Source organism: Mobula birostris, chromosome 13, assembly GCF_030028105.1.
Source record: "Mobula birostris isolate sMobBir1 chromosome 13, sMobBir1.hap1, whole genome shotgun sequence".
Lineage (NCBI taxonomy): Eukaryota > Metazoa > Chordata > Chondrichthyes > Myliobatiformes > Myliobatidae > Mobula > Mobula birostris.
In genome coordinates this window covers 5,364,189-5,389,532 of record NC_092382.1, presented here as the reverse complement: position 1 = coordinate 5,389,532, position 25,344 = coordinate 5,364,189, and the positions used below count along the sequence as shown (strand labels likewise).

The window sequence follows — 25,344 nt, the reverse complement described above, 5'->3', positions numbered from 1 at the left end:
ATAAAAGGTCACCGTATTTGCTCAAATTTAAAGGATGTATCAAATGTCCGACTTCTTATTTTCTCTAAACTTAAACAGGACATAATGGAGGAGAGTCAGTAAATGACTGTAGGTGGATTAGAATCCTTCCACTCCAATAAAGTGGCTCTCCCAGCCAGTAAGGTCGAAACGGCTATCATACATCGAGCGGAAACAAGAATATTTCGTAAGCAAATTAGGTTGTAGATCCAGATCCAAGACTTTTGATAGTGTTTTAAAAACATCTCTGCAAAAGTTATCTGGCTTTATACAAGACCAATACTTATGAGTTAAAGCATCCAGCTCAATATTACATCTGTCACAAGTAGGATTAATACTGGAGAAAATATGCGCTGGTTTATCCTTTGACACATGGGCCCGATGCGCTACCTTGAACCGTATCAAGGAACGACAGGCACAAATAGATGAGTTGTTAACCAAATGAAAAGTTTTACTCCATTGATTATCTGAAAATGACTCTTTATCATTAGATATCATTCGTGAACTCAATAACCGTTTATAGATTAAGCTAACAACCTTTTTTGAAATGGACTCTCCAGGAGGCACTCATGGTGTGAGGTACATTTTGGCTTCGCTCCATTCCCTTTACTTCTTTTACCCGTAACCACCCTTATTTAATCTGTTTATACCTACACTAATAGGTTTATAACACAAATATATCTTTGAACTTTGATTTTAACTCGCTGGAAATGTGAACCAGAGGACGAGAAGTTAAAAATGGGAAAGACTCCAACAGCAACGGGAAAAAAAAGATGGCGATCCTAAAGCATCTAAGCAAATACCAATAACTTTTGAAATAATGTCGAATCTTCTAGAGGAAAAACTTAATCAAAGATTTGCTGTGTTTGAAGAAGTTTTGACGATGATTCAAGATGATATTAGATCGTTTAGATGTGAAATTGATCAACAGCAAACTAGAATTTCAGAACTGGATGCTGCCCGTTGGCAGAGGACAAAAGATTGAAGCCCTGGAAAAAAATCTGGCTTCAACATCCCATGTTGGAACGTTATAAATCCAAGATTATTGATCTCGAAGATCGATCCCGATGACAGAACTTGCGGATAATCGGGCTTCCCAAAGATATCGAGACGGCCGATCCTACCAAATACTTTTCTCAATTTTTAATGGATATGTTTGGTTCAGAGGTTTTGGAGGCCCCTCCATTGCTCGATCGCGTGCACCATACATTGCGCCCCAAACCTTCCAGAGAATTTAAACTGAGACCCATTATTATTCTGTTCCATTATGCTCACATGAAGGATCGTGTGGTGCGAGCTGCGCAGCGGAAAGATATGATCCAATTTCAAAGTTTCAAATTTTGCCTCGTTGAAGATTTCAGTCCTGGGATAGCTTTTAAACCACAGATGTCAGAATTTTATCAAAAAGGCCTTAACCAGTGTTGCTGTTTCCAGCACGTTTGAAAATAGTTCTTGCCGATAACTCTCGTCGTCTGTTTAAATCTCCGGATGAAGCTCAGTTTTCTTGACAATCAGCGTTCCTCTGCTCCGGACTAATTAACGGACTGTTGTTTATTCTCTTTGTTCTAACATGCTTGTTTTTTCAGTAGATCCAGATCCAAAACTTTTGATAGTGTTTTCAAAACATCTCTCCAAAAGCTTACAGCTTTGGATTTTTATAATCTGAGGGCTTTTGCCCTGGGTTTGTAGGGTAGGTATTTTTCATATTTTCGGATAAGTTTTCTTTCTTTACTGATTCTGTATTTTATTTATTCTTTTTTACTTTTTATTTTTCTTTCTTTGAAACTTTATAGGCCTATATCCTTGCTAAATGTGGATTCCAAGATATTTTCAAAATTACTGGCAACTAGACTGGAGAAAGTATTGCCTCCAATTATTTCTGTTGACCAGACTGGATTTATTAAAAATCATTATTCCTTCTTTAATATTAGGAGATCAATGAATATTGTTTATACTTCTTCATCCAGAACTCCAGAATGTGTCATTTCACTGGACACTGAGAAAGCTTTTGACAGAGTCGAATGGACATATTTGTTTAATTCGCTTGAGAAATTCAATTTTAGTCCGATATTTATATCTTGGATTAAACTGATATACCTTACCCCCTTCGGCATTTACCAATAATCAAAGATCTCCCTTTTTTCCAGTTATTTCCTGGTACTCGGCAGGGTTGCCCTCTTTGTCCATTATTATTTGATATTGCCCTGGAACCTTTAGCTATTGCTATTCGTGACTCTCCTAATATATTTGGCATTACCCGCAGGAATGAGATACACAAACTATCACTATATGCAGATGATTAATTATTATATATCTCTAACCCTGAGAAATCCATTCCAGCAGTGTTAGCTCTGCTTCCTCAGTTGAGTAACTTTTCCGGTTACAAATTGATTAATAAGAAGCATAAGGACTTATTGAAGTTCAATTTTTTTTCCTAAATCCTTTTTTAATACTGTTGATTCCAAAAGTTCCTCTTATATATGGCAGAATAAAAATCTCAGATTAAGTAAAAAATACTTACGTAGAACATAGACATAGAACATAGAATAGTACAGCACAGTACAGGCCCTTCGGCCCACAATGTTGTGCCGACCCTCAAACCCTGCCTCCCATGTAAGCCCCCCATCTTAGATTCCTCCATATACCTGTCTAGTAGTCTCTTAAACTTCACTAGTGCATCTGCCTCCACCACTGACTCAGGCAGTGCATTCCATGTACCAACCACTCTCTGAGTAAAATACCTTCCTCTAATATTCCCCTTGAACTTCCCACCCCTTACTTTAAAGCCATGTCCTCTTGTATTGAGCAGTGGTGCCCTGGGGAAGAGGCGCTGTCTATCCACTCTATCTATTCCTATTATCCTCTACACCTCTATCATGTCTCCTCTCATCCTCCTTCTCTCCAAAGAGTAAAGCCCTAGCTCCCTTAATCTCTGATCATAATGCATACTTTCTAAACCAGGCAGCATCCTGGTAAATCTCCTCTGTACCCTTTCCAATGCTTCCACATCCTTCCTTTCGTGAGGTGACCAGAATTGGACACAGTACTCCAAGTGTGGCCTAACCAGAGTTTTATAGAGCTGCATCATTACATAGCGATTCTTAAACTCTATCCCTCGACTTATGAAAGCTAACACCCCATAAGCTTTCTTAACTACCCTATCCACCTGTGAGGCAACTTTCAGGGATCTGTGGACATGCACCCCGAGATCCCTCTGCTCCTCCACACTACCAAGTATCCTGCCATTTACTTTGTACTCTGCTTTGGAGTTTGTCCTTCCAAACTGTACCATCTCACACTTCTCCGGGTTGAACTCCATCTGCCACTTCTCAGCCCACTTCTGCATCCTATCAATGTCTCTCTGCAATCTTTGACAATCCTCTACACTATCTACAACACCACCAACCTTTGTGTCGTCTGCAAACTTGCCAACCCACCCTTCTACCCCCACATCCAGGTCGTTAATAAAAATCACAAAAAGTAGAGGTCCCAGAACAGATCCTTGTGGGACACCACTAGTCACAATCCTCCAATCTGAATGTCCTCCCTCTACCACCACCCTCTGCCTTCTGCAGGCAAGCCAATTCTGAATCCACCTGGCCAAACTTCCCTGGATCCCATGCCTTCTAACTTTCTGAATAAGCCTACCGTGTGGATCCTTGTCAAATGTCTTACTAAAATCCATATAGATCACATCCACTGCACTACCCTCATCTATATGCCTGGTCACCTCCTCAAATAACTCTATCAGGCTTGTTAGACACGATCTGCCCTTCACAAAGCCATGCTGAATGTCCCTGATCAGACCATGATTCTCTAAATGCCTATAGATCCTATCTCTAAGAATCTTTTCCAACAGCTTTCCCACCACAGACGTAAGGCTCACTGGTCTATAATTACCCAAACTCCCTTCTACCTTTTTTGATGGGGGACATTTTGGCCAATTCCCTGCCCTCCACTTTAATGGCTGCACGCCAGGTTTAATTCCCAACCGTTCTAACGGAACTGGCTCCAGCCTGAAGCTGTCTGTCGTTCGGAGCGTTCCCACAGTGATGTATTTCCGCCTCCTGTCCAGTGGCACAGCTTCCAGTGGATGTGCGGGTTTGAGACTCCCCCACGAGACCCCGGGGAATTAGACAGAAAGAGCCCGGGGGCCGGGGTTCAGTCTGGGACACTGGTGTCCCGGGGCGGGATTATCCCGGGAGAGAATCCTTTTGCTCCCTTTGCTGAGGACGGTGCATTCGGCAGTCTGGCTGATATAATGATGTTAAATTGACAAATACCTCGGCAGTGACCCTGGATCTGCAGCGATCTCAGACACGGCCCTGAAGTGTGATTTTATAATCATCGGTTCCCCGATGCAGAGTGACGGTGAGAAACGGGACTGATTATTCAATCTGTCACTCATTGTCACCGGTCAGTTAATTGTGTGTGATTCTGAGTGAGTTGGGAGCAGCTTATTTATCCCTGCACACGAGCAGCTCACACATTGTTTAATTTACATTTGTCATGATGAAATCAATAAACCACTGTAATTTCCTGTCTTGGTATCGGACTCGAGTCTCACTAGAGGAGAAACAGTACCCTGGGGTTACTGCTGCCCACTGCACCCGGTGAACTGCAATAATGGTGTGAGCTCCTCACACTGGTACGGCAGCGTCTCAGCTCCAGGCTGAGGGATGTCAGTCTGATAGTGTCTGGTCCCCAGGATCTGTTCACTCCCCATCCCGGCTGACCACCGCATCCTCTCACGCCAGATACTCGCACTATCCTGATCCCCACCTTCCTGCGTGCTTTCTTGCTCTCACAGTCAAAAACAATAAAGGAGATTGGAAGCTCATATACTGTATAATATCTGACCCACGTCCACCAAGGTCGCAAACAGAAGGGAACAGAAGCAATCAACACGGGCTGAAGCTCCCTCTTTACAGACCTGGCACACAAACCCGGGGCCAGACAGAGTCAAGCTTCCTCCGCACAGACCCAGCTCACACCCCCACAATCAAAGCATCTCATAATCTTATACACCTCTATCAGGCCACCTCTCATCCTCTGTTGCTCCAAGGAGAAAAGGCCAAGTTCACTCAACCTATTCTCATAAGGCATGCTCCCCAATCCAGGCAATATCCTTGTAAATCTCCTCTGCACCCTCCCCATGGTTTCCATATCCTTCCTGTAGTGAAGCGACCAGATCTGAGCCAGTACTCCAAGTGGGGTCTGACCAGTGTCTATATAGCTGCAACATTACCTCTCGGCTCCTAAACTCAATGCCACGATTGATGAAGGCCAATATACCGTACACCTTCTTAACCACGGAGTCAACCTGCACGGCTGCTTTGAGCATCCTATGGACTCGGACCTCAAGAACCCTCTGATGCTCCACACTGCCAGGAGTCTTACCATTAACACTACCTGTAAAAGTACAACGAAGGAATAGGGAAAAAGCCTAAGAAGGTTAATGCGTACGGATAACTGCATTCTACTCTTTATTTGTTGTTTAATCTCCCCGAGGGGAGGTGCAGCATTCCGAGGGGTACTGCAATACTGGGTCGATGCACGGAGTGGACGAAGGAAGCCCCTATTCCATCTTCCTGTTCCAAAAATCATTGTAATATATGGTCCCAGATAAGGGACGCATCAGATTTTAAACTGATAAGAACTGATTTTTTTGAAAAATATACTTTATTCAGAAATATTACAAAATAAAATTATTTGCAAAAAAACATTTGTTGACCCTAAGTCCTTATAGAATAAATAAAGTTATTTACAATAAATCATGTGTTTACTCTGTCCTTATTCAAAATAAAGATGTTTACAATAAATCATTCATTGACTCTCATTCCTTTACTGATGTTCCATTACAGTCTATACCTTTCCACATTTCCAGCCACTCCTGTAGCACGATGTTGATTCATCTATCCACACCACTGAGGAGAGGAATACTCTTCGCCACCCGACTCCTCGCACTCCCGCGCGCGGGTGACAAACCTTAAACTGTGGTCCTTCTCCACCCGGCTTTTGCGGTGGCTGCACCAAGTTTGAGTGCATCCCTCAGCACGTGATTTATAATTTAAATTTTTAATATTTACTATCGATTTGTACTCCAGGGAGCACGAAGAGCAGAATCAAATATCGCTGTGATGATTGTATGCTCTAGTATCAATTGTTTGGCAACAATAAAGTACTCCTGCAGCTGAGAATGTGCCAGTCAGCAGCACATTCTCCCACAGACATCTCCATGTGCTGGTAAATCATCAATTTTCGGGCCGACCGAAGAGCGTCCTTCACCGAGTTGATGATCTGACAGCAGCACCGGATGTTGGTCTCCGTGTGCGTCCCCGGGAACAGCCCGTAGATCAGAGAGTCCTCGGTTACGCAGCTGCTGGGGTTGAAACTTGACACCGTCCCTTCCGTCATCCTCCACACCCTCTCTGCGAACTGACAGTGTGCGAAGAGGTGGGTCACAGACTCCTCCTCACTGCAGTCCTCCCGTGAGCAGTGGGGAGCGGAGACGATGTTCCAGGCGTACAGGAGGGATCTGACTGGGAGGGCCCCTCTCATCGCCAGCCAGGCAAGGTCCTGGTGACTGTTGGTGAGGTCTGGCGATGAGGCATTTTGCCAGATGAACTGGACGGTCTGCTCAAGGAACCACCCCACTGTGTCCATCTCGTCCTTCTCCTGCAGTGCCTGCAGGACATTACGTGCCGACCACTGCCTGATGACCCTGTGGTCAAAGGCGTTCTCCTGGAAGAACTTTTCTATGAAGGACAGGTATGCCGGCAACGACCAGCTGACGGGGGCGTTGCGCGGGAGTGGGGCCAGACCCATCCTTCCTAGCCCGGGTGACAGGTAGAACCTGGGCACAGAGTGGTACTTGGTGCCCACATACCTGGGTTCTACACACAACCTGATGCAGCCACACACGAAGCTGGCCATCAGAATGAGGGCGACATTGGGGACATTCTTGCCCCCATTATCCAGGGACTTGTGCATGGCGGTCCGTCTCACCCGCTCCATCTTGGATCCCCAGACGAATCTGAAGACAGCTCGGGTGATTTCCGAGCTGCAGGAGCTGGGGACGGGCCACACCTGCACCAAGTACAGCAGCCCTGAGAGCACCTCACACCTGATGACCAGGTTCTTGCCCGTTATCGACAGGGAGCGCCCTCCCCACAGTCCCAGTCTCTGTTTCACCTTGGCAGTCCGCTCCTGCCAGTTCTTGTTGCACGCCTCAGCCCCTCCGAACCAGATCCCCAACACCTTCACGTGGTCAGACCTGATGGCGAAGGGGACGTTGGATCGGTCCGGCCAGTTGCCGAATAGCATAGCTTCGCTCTTCGTGCGGTTGACCCTGGCCTCCGACACTAGCTCAAACTGTTCGCAGATGCCAATCAACCTGCAAACTGACCTCGGATCAGAGCAGAAGAGGGTGACATCGTCCATGTACAGGGAGGTTTTCACTTGGGTCCCTCCACTGCCTGGCAGCATCACCCCTCTTATGCCCTCATCCCTCCTGATGGCTTCGGCAAAGGGTTCAATGCAGCAAACAAGACAGGGGAGAGAGGTTTCCCACCCATTGACCTGGACTGCACTACAGATGTCTGTGTCGAGCAGTCTGATCTGATTCCGGATTCCCTCCCCAAAACCAATTTTGGAGAGCACATCCGCCATGTACGTGTGCGATATCCTGTCGAAGACTTTCTCCTGGTCCAAGCTGACCAGGCAGGCGTTCACCCCCGTCCTGCACATCGGCGATGGTGTCCCTCAGCAGCGTGAGGCTGTCTGAGATCTTCCTGCCCGGTACAGCACAGGTTTGGTCCGGGTGGATCACCTGTCCCAGAGCAGACTCGACCCTGTTGGCAATGGCCTTCAACAGGATCTTGTAGTCCACATTCAGGAGAGATGGGTCTCCAATTCCTGATGTCCTCCCTTTCCCCCTTCTGCTTGTAGATGAGGGTGATCGTGCCCTTCCTCATGGACTCTGACATACTGCCGGCCAGAAGCATAGCGTTGTACACTTCCAGCAGGTCTGGGCCCATCCAGTTCCACAGAGCCGAGTACAACTTAGCCGGTAAGCCGTCGCCTCCGGGAGTCTTACCCGACCCAAAGGAACGGATGGAGCCTGTCAACTCGACCAGAGTCAGTGGCTGATCCAGACTCTCCCGCTTGCCGTCGCCTAAGACCTGTGTGATAGATGACAGGAAGTTGCGGGAGGCTGTGGATTCTGTGGCCTTTTCATCGTACAGACCGGCATAGAAGGACCTGCAGATCCTCAGTATGTCATTCTACGAGGACACGACTGAGCCGTCCTCTTCCCTAAGGTTGAGGATCACAGAGCTCCCCTTGTGCACCTTCTGGAAGAAGAAGCCTGAGCACGTCTCGTCCTGCTCCACGGTTTGGACCCTTGATCGGTAGATGATCTTGGAGGATTCGGCGGCAAGGTGCTGGGCTTTCCGGCTCTTCACCTCTCGCAGTTCCTCCCCGACATCCACCCCCTTCGACTGCAGAAGGAGGAGTTACTGCAACTCTGTCTGGAGTTTACGCAGTTCCATATAACCATATAACAATTACAGCACGGAAAGAGGCCATCTTGGCCCTTCTAGTCCACGCTGAACTCTTACTCTCACCTCGTCCCACCGACCTGCACTCAGCCCATCACCTTCCATTCCTTTCCTGTCCAATTTAACTTTAAATGACAACCTCAAACCTGCCTCGACCAGTTCCCTCTGCTCCTGGCTTGCTTTCTGGATACCCTTGCGTATGAAGAACTTCTTGATGTTCTCCTTGGTGGCTTCCCACCAGAGAACTGGGGAATCAAAGGTTTTCAAGGTTTTCCAACCTGTGTACTCCTCCTCTAGTCCTACTTGTAGCAGAAAGAGTGAAGATGTATCAATTAGTCGGCCAGGCAGCATCTCTAGGGAGAGGTACAGTCGACGTTTCAGGCCGAGACCCTTCCTTCAGTTAGTCCTGACGAGGGGTCTCGGCCTGAAACGTCGACTGTACCTCTTCCTGGAGATGCTGCCTGGCCTGCTGCGTTCACCAGCAACTTTGATGTGTGTTGCTTGAATTTCCAGCATCTGCAGAATTCCTCGTGTTTGTGCATCAGTTAGTGATCTCCAAACTGAGTTGGGTCTCACTGATGTAGAGGAGGCTACACTGGGAGGAAGAGTGATTATGAAAGAGGTGTAGGGATAGATGTAACACTTATTGTGGTTGCAGGGTGTTTGGCAGACGAGAGTCACAGGGAGAGTGATCCCTGTGATAAATGGAGACGGACGTGGAGAGGAAGATGTGCCTGGTGGTGAGATCCTGGTGGAGATAGTGGAAATTGCAGAGAATATGTTGAATGCAGAGCTTCAGTGAATGGCAGATGCAGAAAAGGTAATCCTATCGTTATTATGTCGTGGAGGGGACATGGGGAGAGGGCAGACGTGCAGGAAATGGAGGAGTTACGGGTGAGTTCTGTATTGATTGCAGTGGGCAGGAAACCCCTTTATTGATTGAAAAAAGATTTCTTGGATGTCCTAGCATGAAAAACCTCCTCATAAAATCAGATGCAGCAGAGACAAAGAAACTGAGAGAAGGGAATAGTATCCTTGAAAGTGACAGTGTGAGCAGAGTTTCCATAGGTCCATTTAATGTCAGAAAGTAACTGTTGTGGACAAGGTAACTGTGGGAGTCAGTAGGTTTGTTAAAGAGGCCAGAAGGTAATCCGTTTCTGGAGACAGAGAGAGACAGATCAGGAAAGGGGAGTGAGATCATGAAAATGGACCAAGCAAATTTGAGAGAGGGGGTGTATGTTGGTGGGAAAGTTGACAAATCTGACGACAACATGAGGAAATCTGCAGATGCTGGAATTTTAAGCAACACACATAAAAGTTGCTGGTGAACGCAGCAGGCCAGGCAGCATCTCTAGGAAGAGGTACAGTCGACGTTTCAGACCGAGACCCTTCGTCAGGGCTCACTCCAGACTAAGTCTGACGAGCTCCACACGGGAGCTGGAAACAGCATCAATGACGTCATCAATGTGGTGGAGAAAGTTTTACCTGTCTGCCTTTGAACGCTCCAAAAACAGCCCAAAATTTTAAAACAACACCAAATTACTTCACTATACTCAATGCGGCACTAGCCAAAGGGCAGATTACAAATCATTTCCTTACTCAATGAGAAAGGTTCAATCTTCTTCCATGGTGTCAGGTAGTTTCTTTGCATCCCAATCGCAGTACTCTTGGCAACTCACAGCAGGCTGGTCCCAGGGTAACTCTGTAACCCAAAATCATAGTCATACTTTATTGATCCTGGGGGAAATTGGTTTTCATTACAGTTGCACCATAAATAATAATAAAACCATAAATAGTTAAATAGTAATATGTAAATTATGCAAGGAAATAAGTCCAGGACCAGCCTATTGGTTCAGGGTGTCTGACCCTCCAGGGGAGGAGTTGTAAAGTTTGATGGCCACAGGCAGGAATGACGCTCTGTACTGCATCTCGGTGGAATGAGTCTCTGGCTGAATGTACTCCTGTGCCCAACCAGTACATCATGTAGTGGATGGGAGACATTGTCCAAGATAGCATGCAACTTGGACAGCATCCTCTCTTCAGACACCACCGTCAGAGAGTCCAGTTCCATCCCCACAACATCACTGGCCTTACGAATGAGTTTGTTGATTCTGTTCACACAAAATAATCTGCAGATGCTGGGGTTGTTGATTCTGTCGGTGTCTGCTACCCTCAGCCTGCTGCCTCAGAACACAACAGCAAACATGATAGCACTGGCCACCATAGACCCGTAGAACATGCATCATAAAGACCTGTGGCTAGTACATTCTGCCCAGGAGATGTGCCCTGGCACTGAAGAGCAATCTCCCTGTTCAATCACAGCTACACTACCATTTAAAAGAAAATGATTAAAATAAATTTGAGAAACTTCAGCCTTGCAAACAGCCAAGCTTTAAAGTTCCCAAACCACAGCGGGAGAAAGGCAAAGAAGTCAGAATGTTACAGTGCTGGTTATTTAACATTCTGTAATCTACAACTTAGTATTCTTCTATCACACCAATAGTGTTGAACGAATAGAGTTCACTGCATAGGGTTATTGAAACGCTAATCTGTGGCTGGTCCTGCAAAAAAAAAATTGCTCCCCAGGGATGGACGAAAGGAACTGGGAGAATAATATAACGACAGAATGGCAATCTTTTGAAATAAAATAAGTGCTGGGAATACTTGCCACTTCAGTCAGCATTTTGCAGAGAAATAGAGCAAATGTGTCAGGTTAATGGCTCTTAGAACTGATGAAAGATCACTGCCATGATTAAGAATCACATCTGAATCATTAACTGCTTCTTTCTCTACAGAATGCTGCATTACCACCAAATCCTTTGCGGCATTTTATGCCTCTTTTCCCCAGATTTCCACCTTTTTTTTTTCCTCCTTGGAGACGTAGTAAGTGATACAAGCCATAGGTTGGAGAATGTTGTTAAATGCTGGATGGAGCTGGACAAACTTAGGCAAATACGGAATGTTCATAATTACTTCCGGTATTTGGCTGGTGGGATACGGCAGAAAGGCCTTCGGATGTCAGGAAAGTAGTTATTTGCCACATGCCAGCTCACACTTAAATATTGTCCGAGTTGCAACCCTACCCCCTCCCTTTCATCCGACTCTATCCCGTCCCTCTCCCCGACCAACTCAACTACCCATCGTCCCCCATCAAACGACCTCACTTACCCCATTTACAACCCTCTCCTTCTTCGCAATCCCCAGCCATCGCTTCCACCCGATGTTCCTAGCCACCCACCTCCCGTTTCCGGAGGACCCCCTCCCCAATCACCTGCCCCGCCAGGCTCGCCAAACGACCCGGCCGCAACTTCGCTTCTCTCGCTGCAACGCCTTCCGTAAACGTCATCACGCTTGCAATGACATCAGACGCTAGAGGGCGGGCAGAACAGCTGAGAGGAGGAGTTTGCATACAAACCAGGGCCGCCTCTCTCATTTGGTTGGCGGAATATCCGCTATTTTACATGATCAGCTGTATTCCGAAAGAGATTTCGCGACAAGGGAGAAAAATACAACTTATGTCAAAGACTGAGCGAAATTACACCAAACCTACTTCAAAAGTTGAAGAGAGGTAGGATAAATCGGTGTCCTGTAGACAGTCGGTCCAACTTAATAGAGGGAAGACTAGCAAGATCCGAAAGGGTCCGGACATTTGTGGTATCGCTTCTCGGCCTTTTGGCTAAGATCAAGTGTAGTATCTGTTGGGAGGGGTCGGTGGGCGAGGAGTATACCCCTCAACAATGAGATGCAAAGCTGAACTACTGGAGTGCCACATGGGTGGCTATAAACACGGGTATTTTACTGAGTATAATGGAAACGTATGTAAAGGATGAAAAGTTATTGAATGGTTTACTGTATATATTTATTTTTGAATAAAGTATATTTTGAAATAAAAAAATCTGTTCTTATCAGTTTAATATCTGATACGTCCCTTATCTGGGGACCATATATTAAATTGATTTTTGGAACAGGGAGATGGAATAGGGGCTTGCTCCGTCCACTCCGCGCATCGACCCGGTATTGCAGTGCCTCCGGGAACGGTGCACCTCCCCTCGGGGAAACTGAGAACAAATGAAAAATAGAATCCGGTTGTCTCCATGCTTCCTGTTTCTGCCCCGTACTTTTCGCAGGCTACATTTGTTTTTAATGAGGGGACACAGCAGCTCAAAGGCAACCATGGGAAAATGGCAACAGAAACAGCACGCAGACAATTTACAGCAGTCGTGGATAAAGTCAGGTCGGCAGTAAAACACACGCAGACGATTAATAACGAACGTGGGAATAAAGTACACACACACACATCCAAGGGAAAAGTCAATACGATGCCCGAGCCCCTTCACTGTACAGGCACGGCTCAATGCTATCAGGGACAATCACCAACCCTATTCAATGCACAGCTTACCAACAATTTCCTCCAGCGCTGTTCCACGGTTCTCAGCCTGGAATGAAGCAGAGTGGTCCCTCGGAAATGGCAAAGAGAGCGTCCAGCCCTTTTCATGCAGGAAGGCTGAAGTGCCCGGCCCAGGTAATTCACAGGAACGCTAACGGCTCGGTGCCGGCAGGGTTAAGCTGATTACAAGGCCGGTGGTTAGGTGTGCAGTGATGGGCGAGGAGGGGTCAATCCTTGATTGGCAGGGGGCGTGTCTTCTGACCAGGCGTGGGCGGTGCTGTCACGTGACAGTCAGCACAGTCCACCCCTCGGCAGCCTCGCCACTCGCCAGGCGTTCCCGCAGTGAAAAGGAAAGGAATACATCTTACTCTATTTATAAGGTGAACGCTATATCTGACTATACAGAACTAAAGAAAGACAGACGTGCTCTTAAAAATTTGGCAGACAACATAATATACACACAGCGATGATAAATAACAAGAATGAGTGCAATCGCCCAGTTGCCCACCACCCCACCGCCACAAAGCTCCTTCCACAGGGTGCAGAGGTCAGGGTTGGGGATCCATGTCCATGTACAGCTGCCTGCGCGTAAAACGGGGAGGGCTTGTCTCCAGCCCTTGCCTCTGCCCCCACTGCATCTATTCAAGGAGGGTGATACCATCCCGCACGGTCCTCCCGTTAGCTGGTGTCATGAGGGGCAGGATCACTGACTATATCGGGGTGCGCGGTGGTGACCAGGTATCCTGTGAGGGTACCGGTCATCCGGGTGTTTTATAAAAAATTACGGTCGCAGGCTCCCTGGTAGATGCCGTTGACCAGCGCCCACTCTCTAACAACCCGGGTGCCCTGACTGACCGTACCCCATTGCGGGCGCCGGTGTAGATCCCACTCCAGGAGGGTGGGGTATCGGACCCTCACAGCGGTCACCACCCGATCCCACAGGGTAGAGCCTACCCGGATCTTCGGCTGCGGCGCCCGTGGGGCGTTGTTGATCAGACAGGCTCCCCGGGGCGCTCGCCTCTTGATCAGAGAGGCTCATGTTGGGGCCCCCCTCATCCCACAGCCGGAGCAGCCCCGCGGCCAGGTGCTCGCAACGTGGGTCCAACTGCTCGGGCCAGTCCACCGGTTTACCGTGGTCCGCCAGGCCTCAAATCCCTCTCTCGTCGGTCCAGCCGGGAATCCTACGCTCGGTGCCTGTACTGGCCATTTTGCCCCTGTTCAAGAACACTTTCCCCACGCAGCGCCAGTGAGGAAACAGATTCTGCAGGTCTCAAAGTCAAGGGCTCTGGGCTCACAGTCTGGGTAGTGAAGGATTTTATTTACAGAAGGCAAACGGGGGAAAATGGCAACGGAAGCAACACGCGCACAACTTACAGTAGTCGGATCAGCAATAAATCACATTAAATCGCGTGGGGACAAAGTATACAACCACCCTTGACTTTGTGCAGGCGCGGCTCTTCTGCTTAGGGACAATATCCACACTCCCAACCCTATTCAAAGCACAACTCACGGACAGCAGGGTGGTCCCTCGGAGGTAGCACAAAAGAGAGAGGGTCACGCACACGTGGGCTGCTTTATAGGTCTGGAAGGTCCAGCCCAGGTGATTCACAGGGAAGCCAATGGCTCGGTGCCAGCAGGGTTAAACTGATTACAAAGGCCAATTACCCGAGGCCAAGTACAAGGCTAATTAACGAGGCCAATGGTGAGGTGTGCATTGATGGCCCAGGCGGGGTCAAACCTTGATTGGCAGGTGACGTGTTTCCGGCCAGGTAAATGGGCAGAGCCGTCACGTGACGGTCCCGACCCCCCCCCCCCCCCCCCCAGTCCAGATGCCAACTGCGTTTCATTGGCTTTGTATCTGGAGTCGGCACAATGACAAAGCTGCGTCCGGTCTGATCTAATCACTCAATTCAGACCCAAACAGGAAATGTGCAGGTTTCATTTAAACCCCTCCATGTGTATAAACACTAATTACTATTCACATTCCTCCAGCCTCACTGGACAGGAAACATCAAGTGAGACACAGCAGGAGGTGGCCATTCAGCCCCTCTAACCACCAACAAGCTGACGGCTGCTCTCCCATCTCAGCCACATGTTTCTGCCCGATCCTCATTTCCTCGATCCCTTCGGTCTCCACACATCTGCCGGCCTCTGTTTTATGTGAGGACGATCACCGAGTCTTCACCGGCCTCTGTGGTGGGGATTTACAGACATTCACCACCCTCGGAGTGGAGACATTTCCCCTCATCTCAGTCCCGGACAGTCCACCCCCTTTTTCAGAGATTGGGATCCCTGGTTCAGCCGGTAATGATGTTGTGCATTTCAATGTGTTCACCTCTCAGTCCTCGATTCACTAAATGAAAGGGTTAACACATTTGATCTTTCTTCATATGATGACCCCACCACTCCAGGGATCAGTCTGGTGAATCTTCATTGCACTCCCTATAACAAATACTCTCTAACCTCTTTGTTAATCCTCTATGGAACTAATTTCCATCTTCTGCAGCCCCGTGTTGCCCCAACCACTCACTTCCCACCCCGTCACTATTTCCACCTTCCCACCTCCCCCTCACCTGGATCCACCTCTCACTCCCCAGCTCTTGCCCCATCCCCACCCCTCACCTCTTTTCTCTGACTATTTCCCGTCCACTCTCAGTCCAGAGGGAGGGTCTCGGCCCGAAATGTTGACGGTCCATTTCCCTCCACAGATGCTGCCCGACCCACTGAGTTCCTCCGGCAGTTTGTTCTTTGGTCAAAGGGGTGATAGGGGATTTGTTAGTGAGGGGAACAGAATAAGAGGGGACTAATATCCCAGTGGTAAGGCTCGCTAGTGCTAGTGTGGGGAGAGGGTGATGTGGTTAAAATAAGTTGTAGGGGGAATGGGAGCCAGAATGACAGAACAGATAGTGGAGAGGGTGAAATGAATTGAATTGACTTTATTACATACATCCTTCATATACATGAGGAGTGGAAATCTTTACATTACGTCTCCGTCTAATGTGCAATGTGTAATTTATAATAAATAGTTTGTACATAGGACAGTCAATATAACATAGAAATGCAATTGTATCAGCATGAATTAATCAGTCTGATGGGCTGGTGGGAGATGATGTCCCGGAGCCTGTTGGTCCTTTTGCTGTGGTACCGTTTCCTGGATGGTAGCAGCAGAAACAGTTTGTGGTTGTGGTGACTCGGGTCCCCAATATCCTTCGGGCCCTTTTTACACACCTGTCTCTGTAAAGGTCCTGAACAGTGGGAAGTTTCCATCTACAGATGTGCTGGGCTGTCCGCACCACTCTCTGCAGGTTTCTGCGATTAAGGGAAGTACAGGTCCCATACCAGGCAGTGATGCAGCCTGTCAGGATGCTCTCAATTGTGTCCCTGTAGAATGTTATTAGGATCTGGGGCCCCATCCCGAACTTCTTCAACCGTCTGAGGTGAAAGAGGTGCTGGTGTGCTTTTTTCACAACACAGCCGGTATGTACAGGCAATGTGAGATCCTCGGTGATATTTATGCCAAGGAACTTAAAGCTGTTCACCCTCTCAACCCCAGATCCATTGATGTCAATAGGGGTTAGCCTGTCTCCATTCCTCCTGTCGTCCACAATCAGCTCCTTTGTTTTTGTGACAATGAGCGAGAGGTTGTTTTCTTGACACCAGTCAGATGTTGTTCAGACCTCTGACAGAGTCAGCAATCAAATGGTTGAGCATGGTGCAATGAATGTGCTGAGCTGTGTATATCACAATGCAAGAAGCATCGTAGGAAAGCCAGATGAGCTCAGGACAGGGAATTATCATATTGTACCTTGGTTTTCAAGAGATATTTAGGCCCCGGTTAGTTTGTTACTCTAAATGCCTCAGACTGTTGGGTGCTACCAAGACTCATTAGTGACTACAATATCATAATTCCACCCCCTGAGCTCATCTGACTTTTTTTTTAATCATCTTCTGTTGGTTTCTAAAAGCTTCCCAATAGTTTTTGCTCTTTTGTTTGCCCTTTCTTTTGCTTTTATGTTGGCTTTGGCTTCTCATTTCAGCCACGGTTTTGTCCTCCTGCCTTTCCAATGCTTCCACTTCTTTGGGATGTATCTGTCACTCAGCTCCCGAATTGCTCACAAAAGCTCCAGCCATTGCTGCTCCATCGTCAATCCTACCTTTTCCCTTCCAAACAGGTTTGTCCAGCTTGTCTGTCATAAAAATATGGAGTAGTTCGGTACGGAAACAGGGTATTTGACCCATCTAGTCAATGGTAAAAAAAATTTAATCTGTCTAATGCAACTACCTGCACTGGGACCATCGCCTCCATACCCCACCATCCAGGTACCTATCAAACTTCTCTTAATTGTGAAACCCAGCTCATATTCACCACTTGTGCTGACATCTCATTCCACACTCTCACGACCATTTCAGTGAAGAGCTTTTCCACGTGTTCCCATTACATTTTCTCCTTCCCCACTTACCCATGACCTCTGGTTGTCATCCCTCCCAACCTCAGTGGAAAAAGCTGCTTGCATTTACCTGATCTATACCCTTATAATTTTGTATACTTCTAACAAATCTTCAAAGCAATATATAATTTCTTTGTTTATGTTTGGAGCCTTTTTGAGGTGTATAAGATGATGAGGGGCATTGATCGTGTGGATCGCCAGAGGTTTTCCCCCAGGGTTGAAATGGCTAACACGAGGGGCATAATTTTAAAGTGATTGGAAATAGATACTGAGGAGATGTCAGGGTTAAGTTTTTTTACACAGAGAGTGGTGGGTGTGTGGAATGCACTGCCAGCAGTGGTGGTCGAGGCAGATACAATAGGGTCTTTTAACAGCCTCTTAGATAGGTACACGGAGCTCAGTAAAATAGGGGTCTATGTGCTAGGGAAATTCCAGGCAGTTTCTAGAGTAAGTTACATGGTTGGCACCACATTGTGGGCTGAATGGCCTGGAATATGCTGTAGATTTCTATGCTCTATGTTGAAGAGCGAAATGACTTTGGCTATCCTACAATCCTCAGATAACTCCCCTGTCACTAAGGATGATTTAGTTATATCTGCTAGGGCCCCAACGACTTCTGCACTGCCTCCCGTGGGGTCCAAAGGAGCACCTTGTCATGCCCTGGAGATTTATCCACCCTAATCTGCCTCAGGATGGCAATCATCTCCTCTTCGTTAATCCGTACAGGTTCCACGATTTTAATGCCGCTTTTCCACAATCCCATAGACCCTGTGTCCATCTCCTGAGTAAATGAGATGAAAAATATATTTGAGATAGAACCATAGAAACTACAGCACAGAAACAGGCCCTTTGGCCCTTCTTGGCTGCGCCGAACCATTTTCTGCCTAGTCCCACTGACCTGCACACGGACCATATCCCTCCATACACCTCCCATCCATGTATCTATCCAATTTATTCTTAAATGTTAAAAAAGAACCCGCATTTACCACCTCGTCTGGCAGCTCATTCCATACTCAGATCTCCCCCATCTGCTTTGGTTCCACACATGGTTTGCCATTCCGGTCTTCCAGCGGACCAATTTTGTGCATTGCAGTCCTTTTGCTCTTAATCTATCTCCAGAATCCCTGAGGATTATCCTTCATCTTTTCTGCAAGGGGAATCTCATGCCTTTTAGCCATCCTGATTTATTTCTTATGTGTTCTCTTGCATTTCTTAAACTCCATAAGAACCTACCTGCCTGTCCCTGTTCTGCAACTCCATTTTGTGCTTCACCAGGGTCTCAATATCTCTTAAAAACCAAGGTTCCCTACAGTTTCTATCTTTACCTTTTATTCTGACAGGCACATACCCGCCTTGTACTTTCAAAATTTCGGTTTGAAGGCCTCCCATTTATCAAGCGCACCTTTGCCATAAAGCAGCCTGTCCCAGTCCACAGTTGCCAGATCCTAGTGTCATAATTCCAGGTGTTGATCCATGTCCTGAACACATCCGCCTTTCCTACGCTGCTCCCTGTATTGAAATGTACAGGATTGAGCATATTCACTGCACCATGCTCAATGTTTTTAATTCCTGACTTTGCCTAAGGACTGAACAACATCTGTCTCCACAACACCTCCACTATCTGTTCTGTTATTCAGGCTCCCATTCTCCCTGCAACTTTAGTTTAACCCTCCCCTACTCCCACCTCCCACCATGCAGCTCCATCACCCCTTTGGCTTTCATCTCCCAGATCAATAAAAAAGAGGTGCATACCAGGTACGGGCAGATAGGAACAAATGGGATACTTATGAAGTACGGGAAATTCAGGTGAACACTTATGAAAGAAATAAAAGAAGGCATGAGGTTGCCCCAACAGACAAGGTGAAGGAGAATCCTCATGGATTCTGCAGATATGTTAAGTGCGAAAAGATGGCAAGGGGAAAAATTAATTCTCTGGAAGGTCAGAATGGTAATCGATATGAGGAGACAAATAGATGGGGGAGATATTTTCTGCATCCGTATTTACTCAGGAGATGGTCACAGAGTCTATAGAAGTGAGGGAAAGCAGCATCAACTTCATGGACCCTGTAAAGATTACAGAGATGGAGCTGTTTGCTGTCTGAAGGCAAATTAGCGTGGATAAATCCCCAGGGCCTGACAAGTTGTTCCCTGGGACCCTGCGGAAGACAAGTGCAGAAATTGTTGGGGCCCAAGCACAGATATTTAAGTCATCCTTAGTGACAGGTGAGGTACTGGAGGATTGGAGGACAGCCGATGTTGTTCTGCTGTTCAAAAAAGGCTCTAAAAATAAACTAGGAATTTATACATTGGTGAGCCTGACATTAGTAGTGGGAAAGTTATTGGAATGTGTGTGCAGGAGACGGATATACAAGTATTTGGATTGATGTGGACTGATTAAGGATAGGCAGCAGATCATGTCTATCCAATCTTATAGAGTCTCTCGAGGAAGTTATCAGGAAAGTGGATGAAGGCAAGGCAGTGGATGTTGTCTACATGGACTTTAGCAAAAGCACTTGACAAATTCTCATATGGGAGTTTGGTCAAGAAGGTTCAGTCACTCAACATTCAAGATGAGATAGTAAATTGGATGAGACACTGTCTTTGGGAGAAGCCAGAGTGTGGTAGCAGATGGTTGCCTCTCTGACCACATCCTGTGACTAGCGGTGTGCCACAGGGATCGGTGCTGGATCTGTTACTGTTTGTCACCTATATCAGTAATCTGGATGATAGTGTGGTTAACTGGATCAGCAAATTTGTGGATGACACCAAGACTGGGGGTGTAGTGGACAGTGAGGAAGACTATCATGGCTTGCAGTGCGACCTGGACCAGATGGAAAAATGGGTGAAGAAATGCAAAATGGAATTTAATGGAGACAAGTGCGAGGTGTTGCATTTTGGTAGGACCTAGAATTGCACAGTGAATGGTCAGTTACTGAGTAACGCTGCAGAAGAAAGGGATCTGGGAATACATGTCCATAATTCACTGAAAGTGGTGTCACAGTTAAATAGGGACGGAAAGAAAGATTTTGGCATATTGGCCTTCATGAACCAAAGTACTGAGTACAGGAGATGGATGTTATGTTCACGCTGCACGAGACATTGGTGAGGCCTAATCTGGAGTATTGTGTGCAGTTTTGGTCACCAACCTACAGGAAAGATGTAAAAGGGGTTGAAAGAGTTCAGAGAAAATTCATAAGGATGTTGCTAGGTCTGGAGGACTTGGGTTATAAAGAAAGATTGAACAGGTCAGGACTTTATTCCTTGGAATGTAGAAGATGAGTGGAGATTTGATGGAGGTATACGACGATTATGAGGGTTATAGATATGGTAAGTGCAAGCTGGCTTTTACCACTGAGATGGTGGGTCTACAACTAGAGGCCATGGGTTAAGGGTGAAAGGTGAAACGTTAAGGGGAACATGAGGGGAAACTTCTTCACACAGACCCCAGGTGTGGAATGAGCAGCCAGCACAAGTGGTGAATGCGAGCTCAATTTCAACATTTAAGAGGTTTGTAAAGGTACCTGGATGGTAGGGGTATGGGAGTGGGCAGTTTAAATAGTTCAGCACAAACTAGTTGGCCCAAAGGGCTTGTTTCTGTGTTGTAATTTTCTATGACTGTGAAAAGAACCTGAAATAATACAAAAATTCACTCTAAGTCCTTTTAACAGCTGTGCAGACCAACCATTCATCTCAGCAGGATTTTTTTATATGGCGTTAAAACTGTGGCACCTTAAGTTAATGATACAAGAAAACCCCAGTTGCACGTCAAGAAAGACTATTTGCGCGAGAGTGTTTCAGTTACTGTGGGGCCAGGCACCCATGTGGCTCAGCAGGAACAGGGAATAATACCAATGGAGAGAGTCAAACTGAGCCAAGGAACAGACTGGAGATGGCAGAAATGCCCCATTCTGATAGAGACAGGAAGAGCATCAGGGAATTGATGGTCATTCCAGATACCAGCACTGCGACCAGCCAGAAGATGATTTCTCTGTCCAACTTGGGTTGAACCTCACTGTAACAGTGTGATACCAGAACAAACCTTGGCAACTCAAGTAATCTCATCTGAAATGTTGTCCTTCACCCATTGATGGATTTTGTAAATCTTTTTACAGGTTAAAACGAGAAGTAATTTGTCTCCAGGAATCTCAAACACCAGTTTTGCTGTCTCTGTCTAGACATTTAAGAAGTGGAGCAAGGGATTCAATCAACCATCTTTCCTGCTCAGACAGTGGGGAGGGATTCACTTGATCATCTGACAGACTGGCACAGTCGTCATTCTACACAGGAGAAAGGCCGTTCACCTGCTCAAACAGTGGGAATCGATTCACTCGGTCATCTCAATTGAAAGTACATCAGCAAGTTCACACTGGGCAAGGCCTTTCACCTGTTCTGTGTGTGAGAAAGGATTCAGTCAGTCGTCTCACCTGTGGACACACCAGTCAGTTCACACCGGGTAGATGCTGGTCATCTGCTGAATTTCTGGGAAAGGATTCACTCAGTCATTTGACCTAATGGCTGACCAGCGTGTTTACACCGGGGAGTGGACGTTCACCTGCTCAGACTGTGGGAAGAGATTCACTCGGTCATCCCACCAACAGAGTCATCAGCGAGTTCACACTGGGGAGAAGCCGTTCACCTGCTCAGTATGTGGGAAGAGATTCACTCAGTCTTCCACCCTACTGGTACATCAGCGAGTTCACACTGGGGAGAAGCCGTTCACCTGCTCAGTATGTGGGAAGAGATTCACTCAGTCATCCCACCTACAGAGTCATCAGCGAGTTCACACTGGGGAGAAGCCGTTCACCTGCTCAGTCTGTGGGAAGAGATTCACTCAGTCATCCACCCTACTGTTACATCAGCGAGTTCACACTGGGGAGAAGCCGTTCACCTGCTTAGTCTGTCAGAAGAGATTCAGTCGGTCGTCCCACCTACAGTGTCATCAGCGAGTTCACACTGGGGAGAAGCCGTTCACCTGCTCAGAATGTGGGAAGAGATTCTCTGAGTCATCCCACCTATGGAGTCATCAGCGAGTTCACACTGGGGAGAAGCCGTTCACCTGCACAGAATGTGGGAATAGATTCACTCAGTTATCCAACCTGCAGAGTCATCAGCGAGTTCACACTGGGGAGAAGCCGTTCACCTGCTCAGTCTGTAGGAAGGGATTCACTCGGTCATGCGACCTACAGAGTCATCAACGAGTTCACACTGGGGAGAAGCCATTTCCCTGCTCTGTATGTGGGAATAGATTCACTCGGTCATCCGACCTACAGATTCATCAGCGAGTTCACACTGGGGAGAAGCCGTTCGGCTGCTCAGTCTGTGGGAAGGGATTCACTCAGTCATCCAACCTACAGAGTCATCAGCGAGTTCACACTGGAGAGAAGCCGTTCACCTGCTCAGTCTGTGAGAAGGGATTCACTCACTCTTCTGCCCTAATGATACATCAGCGAGTTCACACTGGGGAGAAGCCGTTCACCTGCTCGGAATGTGGGAAGAGATTCACTCGATCATCCAGCCTACAGAGACATCAGCGAGTTCACACTGGGGAGAAGCCATTCACCTGCAAAGAATGTGGGAAGGGATTCACTCAGTCATCCCAACTACTGGCACATCAGTCAGTTCACAATGGGCAGTGACCGTTGTTATGAATCCCTAGGTTTCATTTGCTGTGGGCTGTCATTTTAAGAGGGAGAGAGATTAAGGCGAATCAGTCTGACTCGCATCTCGTTTACATCACTCACAGCTTGTTTAGTTTTAACCGAGGACACAGACACTCAGAGTCAGACAGAGATGAAGGAGGAAAAATGGAAGGTTCAAAACAAGGGAACGAGTGGCCAAGGGTCACTGTTTAGAACTTTCCTCTGCCCACAAGGTTGGGTTAATTATCGATTCAGCATACATTGAATGTGTGGTTGTCACCTCATTTGATCTATAGGAGTGGATCGGATTTGGGGTATCCTGTGAAGACCACTTATGTGTTAACCCTTGCCTGGGTGTGGTGTGGTAATTCACTTGAAGATGATACCCCTTGTGACAAGTCACTTTCGGTGATAATTCGTATGTGGATTTGGAACAACGATGGATAAGTTCTACAGCAACTGTTCTCTTACCACCGTGGAAACTGTGGAATTTGACATAATTGCCTTCTCTCAACATTTACCCTGGATTACAAATATCTCTCTCTCATCACCTATTCTATGATTGAGCTGAACTTCCATACTTTACCGTCTCAAGACTCCAAGCCTTGTTTCCCCCGAGCTCAGTAGGGTGGGAGTTATATTTACACACATATATACACATACCACTGTTAACTATTGTTTATAGAACATAGAATAGTACAGCACAGTACAGGCCCTTCGGCCCACAATGTTGTGCCGACCCTCAAACCCTGCCTCCCATATAAGCCCCCACCTTAAATTCCTCCATATACCTGTCTAGTAGTCTCTTAAACTTCACTAGTGTATCTGCCTCCACCACTGACTCAGGCAGTGCATTCCACGCACCAACCACTCTCTGAGTAAAAAACCTTCCTCTAATATCCCCCTTGAACTTCCCATCCCTTACCTTAAAGCCATGTCCTCTTGTATTGAGCAGTGGTGCCCTGGGGAAGAGGTGCTGGCTATCCACTCTATCTATTCCTCTTATTATCTTGTACACCTCTATCATGTCTCCTCTCATCCTCCTTCTCTCCAAAGAGTAAAGCCCTAGTTCCCTTCATCTCTGATCATAATGCATACTTTCTAAACCAGGCAGCATCCTGGTAAATCTCTTCCGTACACTTTCCAATGCTTCCACATCCTTCCTATAGTGAGGTGACCAGAACTGGACACAGTACTCCAAGTGTGGCCGAACCAGAGTTTTATAGAGCTGCATCATTACATCGCAACTCTTAAACTCTATCCCTCGACTTATGAAAGCTAACACCCCATAAGCTTTCTTAACTACCCTATCCACCTGTGAGGCAACTTTCAGGGATCTGTGGACATGTACCTTGAGATCCCTCTGCTCCTCCACACTACCAAGTATTCTGCCATTTACTTTGTACTCTGCCTTGGAGTTTGTCCTTCCAAAGTGTACCACCTCACACTTCTCCGGGTTGAACTCCATCTGCCACTTCTCAGCCCACTTCTGCATCCTATCAATGTCTCTCTGCAATCTTTGACAATCCTCTACACTATCTACAACACCACCAACCTTTGTGTCGTCTTCAAACTTGCCAACCCACCCTTCTACCCCGACCTCCAGGTCGTTAATAAAAATGACGAAAAGTAGAGGTCCCAGAACAGATCCTTGTGGGACACCACTTGTCACAATCCTCCAAACTGAATGTACTCCCTCCACCACTACCTATCTTGCTTAAGTTACTATATTAGAAGTAGATACTAATAAAGATAGTGGTTTTAACATCAAAACCAGACTCCAGGTGTAGTCTATTGCTGCTGGTTCATTTTTAAAGTGTTAGGGTTCGTAAAAAAATTGAGGCCTGCATCCTGGATATGAACAGATTTGGGGCCGTATAGATTACTTATTGATTTCATTGGTGAAATCCCTTTTGATTTATTTGTGTGTAGAAAATGAGAAGCAATGGATGTTGATACATGTCTGGAAGCGCCAACCTCTGAGGCATTAGAGGACGCCAGAAGGATTGAGTTATTGAGTATTGCTAAAAGGTTAAAACTTGCTAAGATGAAATTGACAATGAGGAGGTCACAGATGCAGAGGATAATAGCTGAGTATTATGTATCTGAGGGTGTGTTTAAAGTGGAAGAGTTGGAGGTGTTTCCTGAAAGTAAACCTAGTGAGCTTGAGCTCCCGTACAAGTTAGAAAAAATAAAGATGGAGGTTGTGGAAAGACAGAGGCAGTTTGAGGCAGGAAAACAGAGAGAAGAGGCAGAAAAACAGGGAGGAAGCAGAAAGGTAGAGGATGTTC

The 25,344-nt window shown here is 46.8% G+C and overlaps 1 protein-coding gene, 2 non-coding genes and 1 pseudogene across 3 annotated transcripts in view; 3 read left to right on the top strand and 1 right to left on the bottom strand.

Annotated features, from left to right (window-relative positions):
- Window positions 1-23,298, top strand: part of LOC140207432 (uncharacterized) — an 89,622-nt gene extending 66,324 nt beyond the window's left edge. The window contains exons 7-9 of the mRNA XM_072275956.1: window positions 10,055-10,070; window positions 22,013-22,416; window positions 22,570-23,298. Coding sequence (XP_072132057.1) covers window positions 10,055-10,070; window positions 22,013-22,416; window positions 22,570-23,050 — 901 coding nt within the window. The 3' untranslated portion in view covers window positions 23,051-23,298. The remainder of the gene's footprint in view (window positions 1-10,054; window positions 10,071-22,012; window positions 22,417-22,569) is intronic.
- Window positions 5,530-5,712, bottom strand: LOC140208766 (U2 spliceosomal RNA). Its single transcript, XR_011888921.1, has one exon. It is a non-coding gene; the product is annotated as a U2 spliceosomal RNA (small nuclear RNA).
- On the top strand, window positions 12,236-12,312 carry LOC140208821 (U2 spliceosomal RNA; annotated as a pseudogene).
- On the top strand, window positions 12,437-12,627 carry LOC140208847 (U2 spliceosomal RNA). Its single transcript, XR_011888951.1, has one exon. It is a non-coding gene; the product is annotated as a U2 spliceosomal RNA (small nuclear RNA).
- Window positions 23,299-25,344: the final 2,046 nt, after the last annotated feature.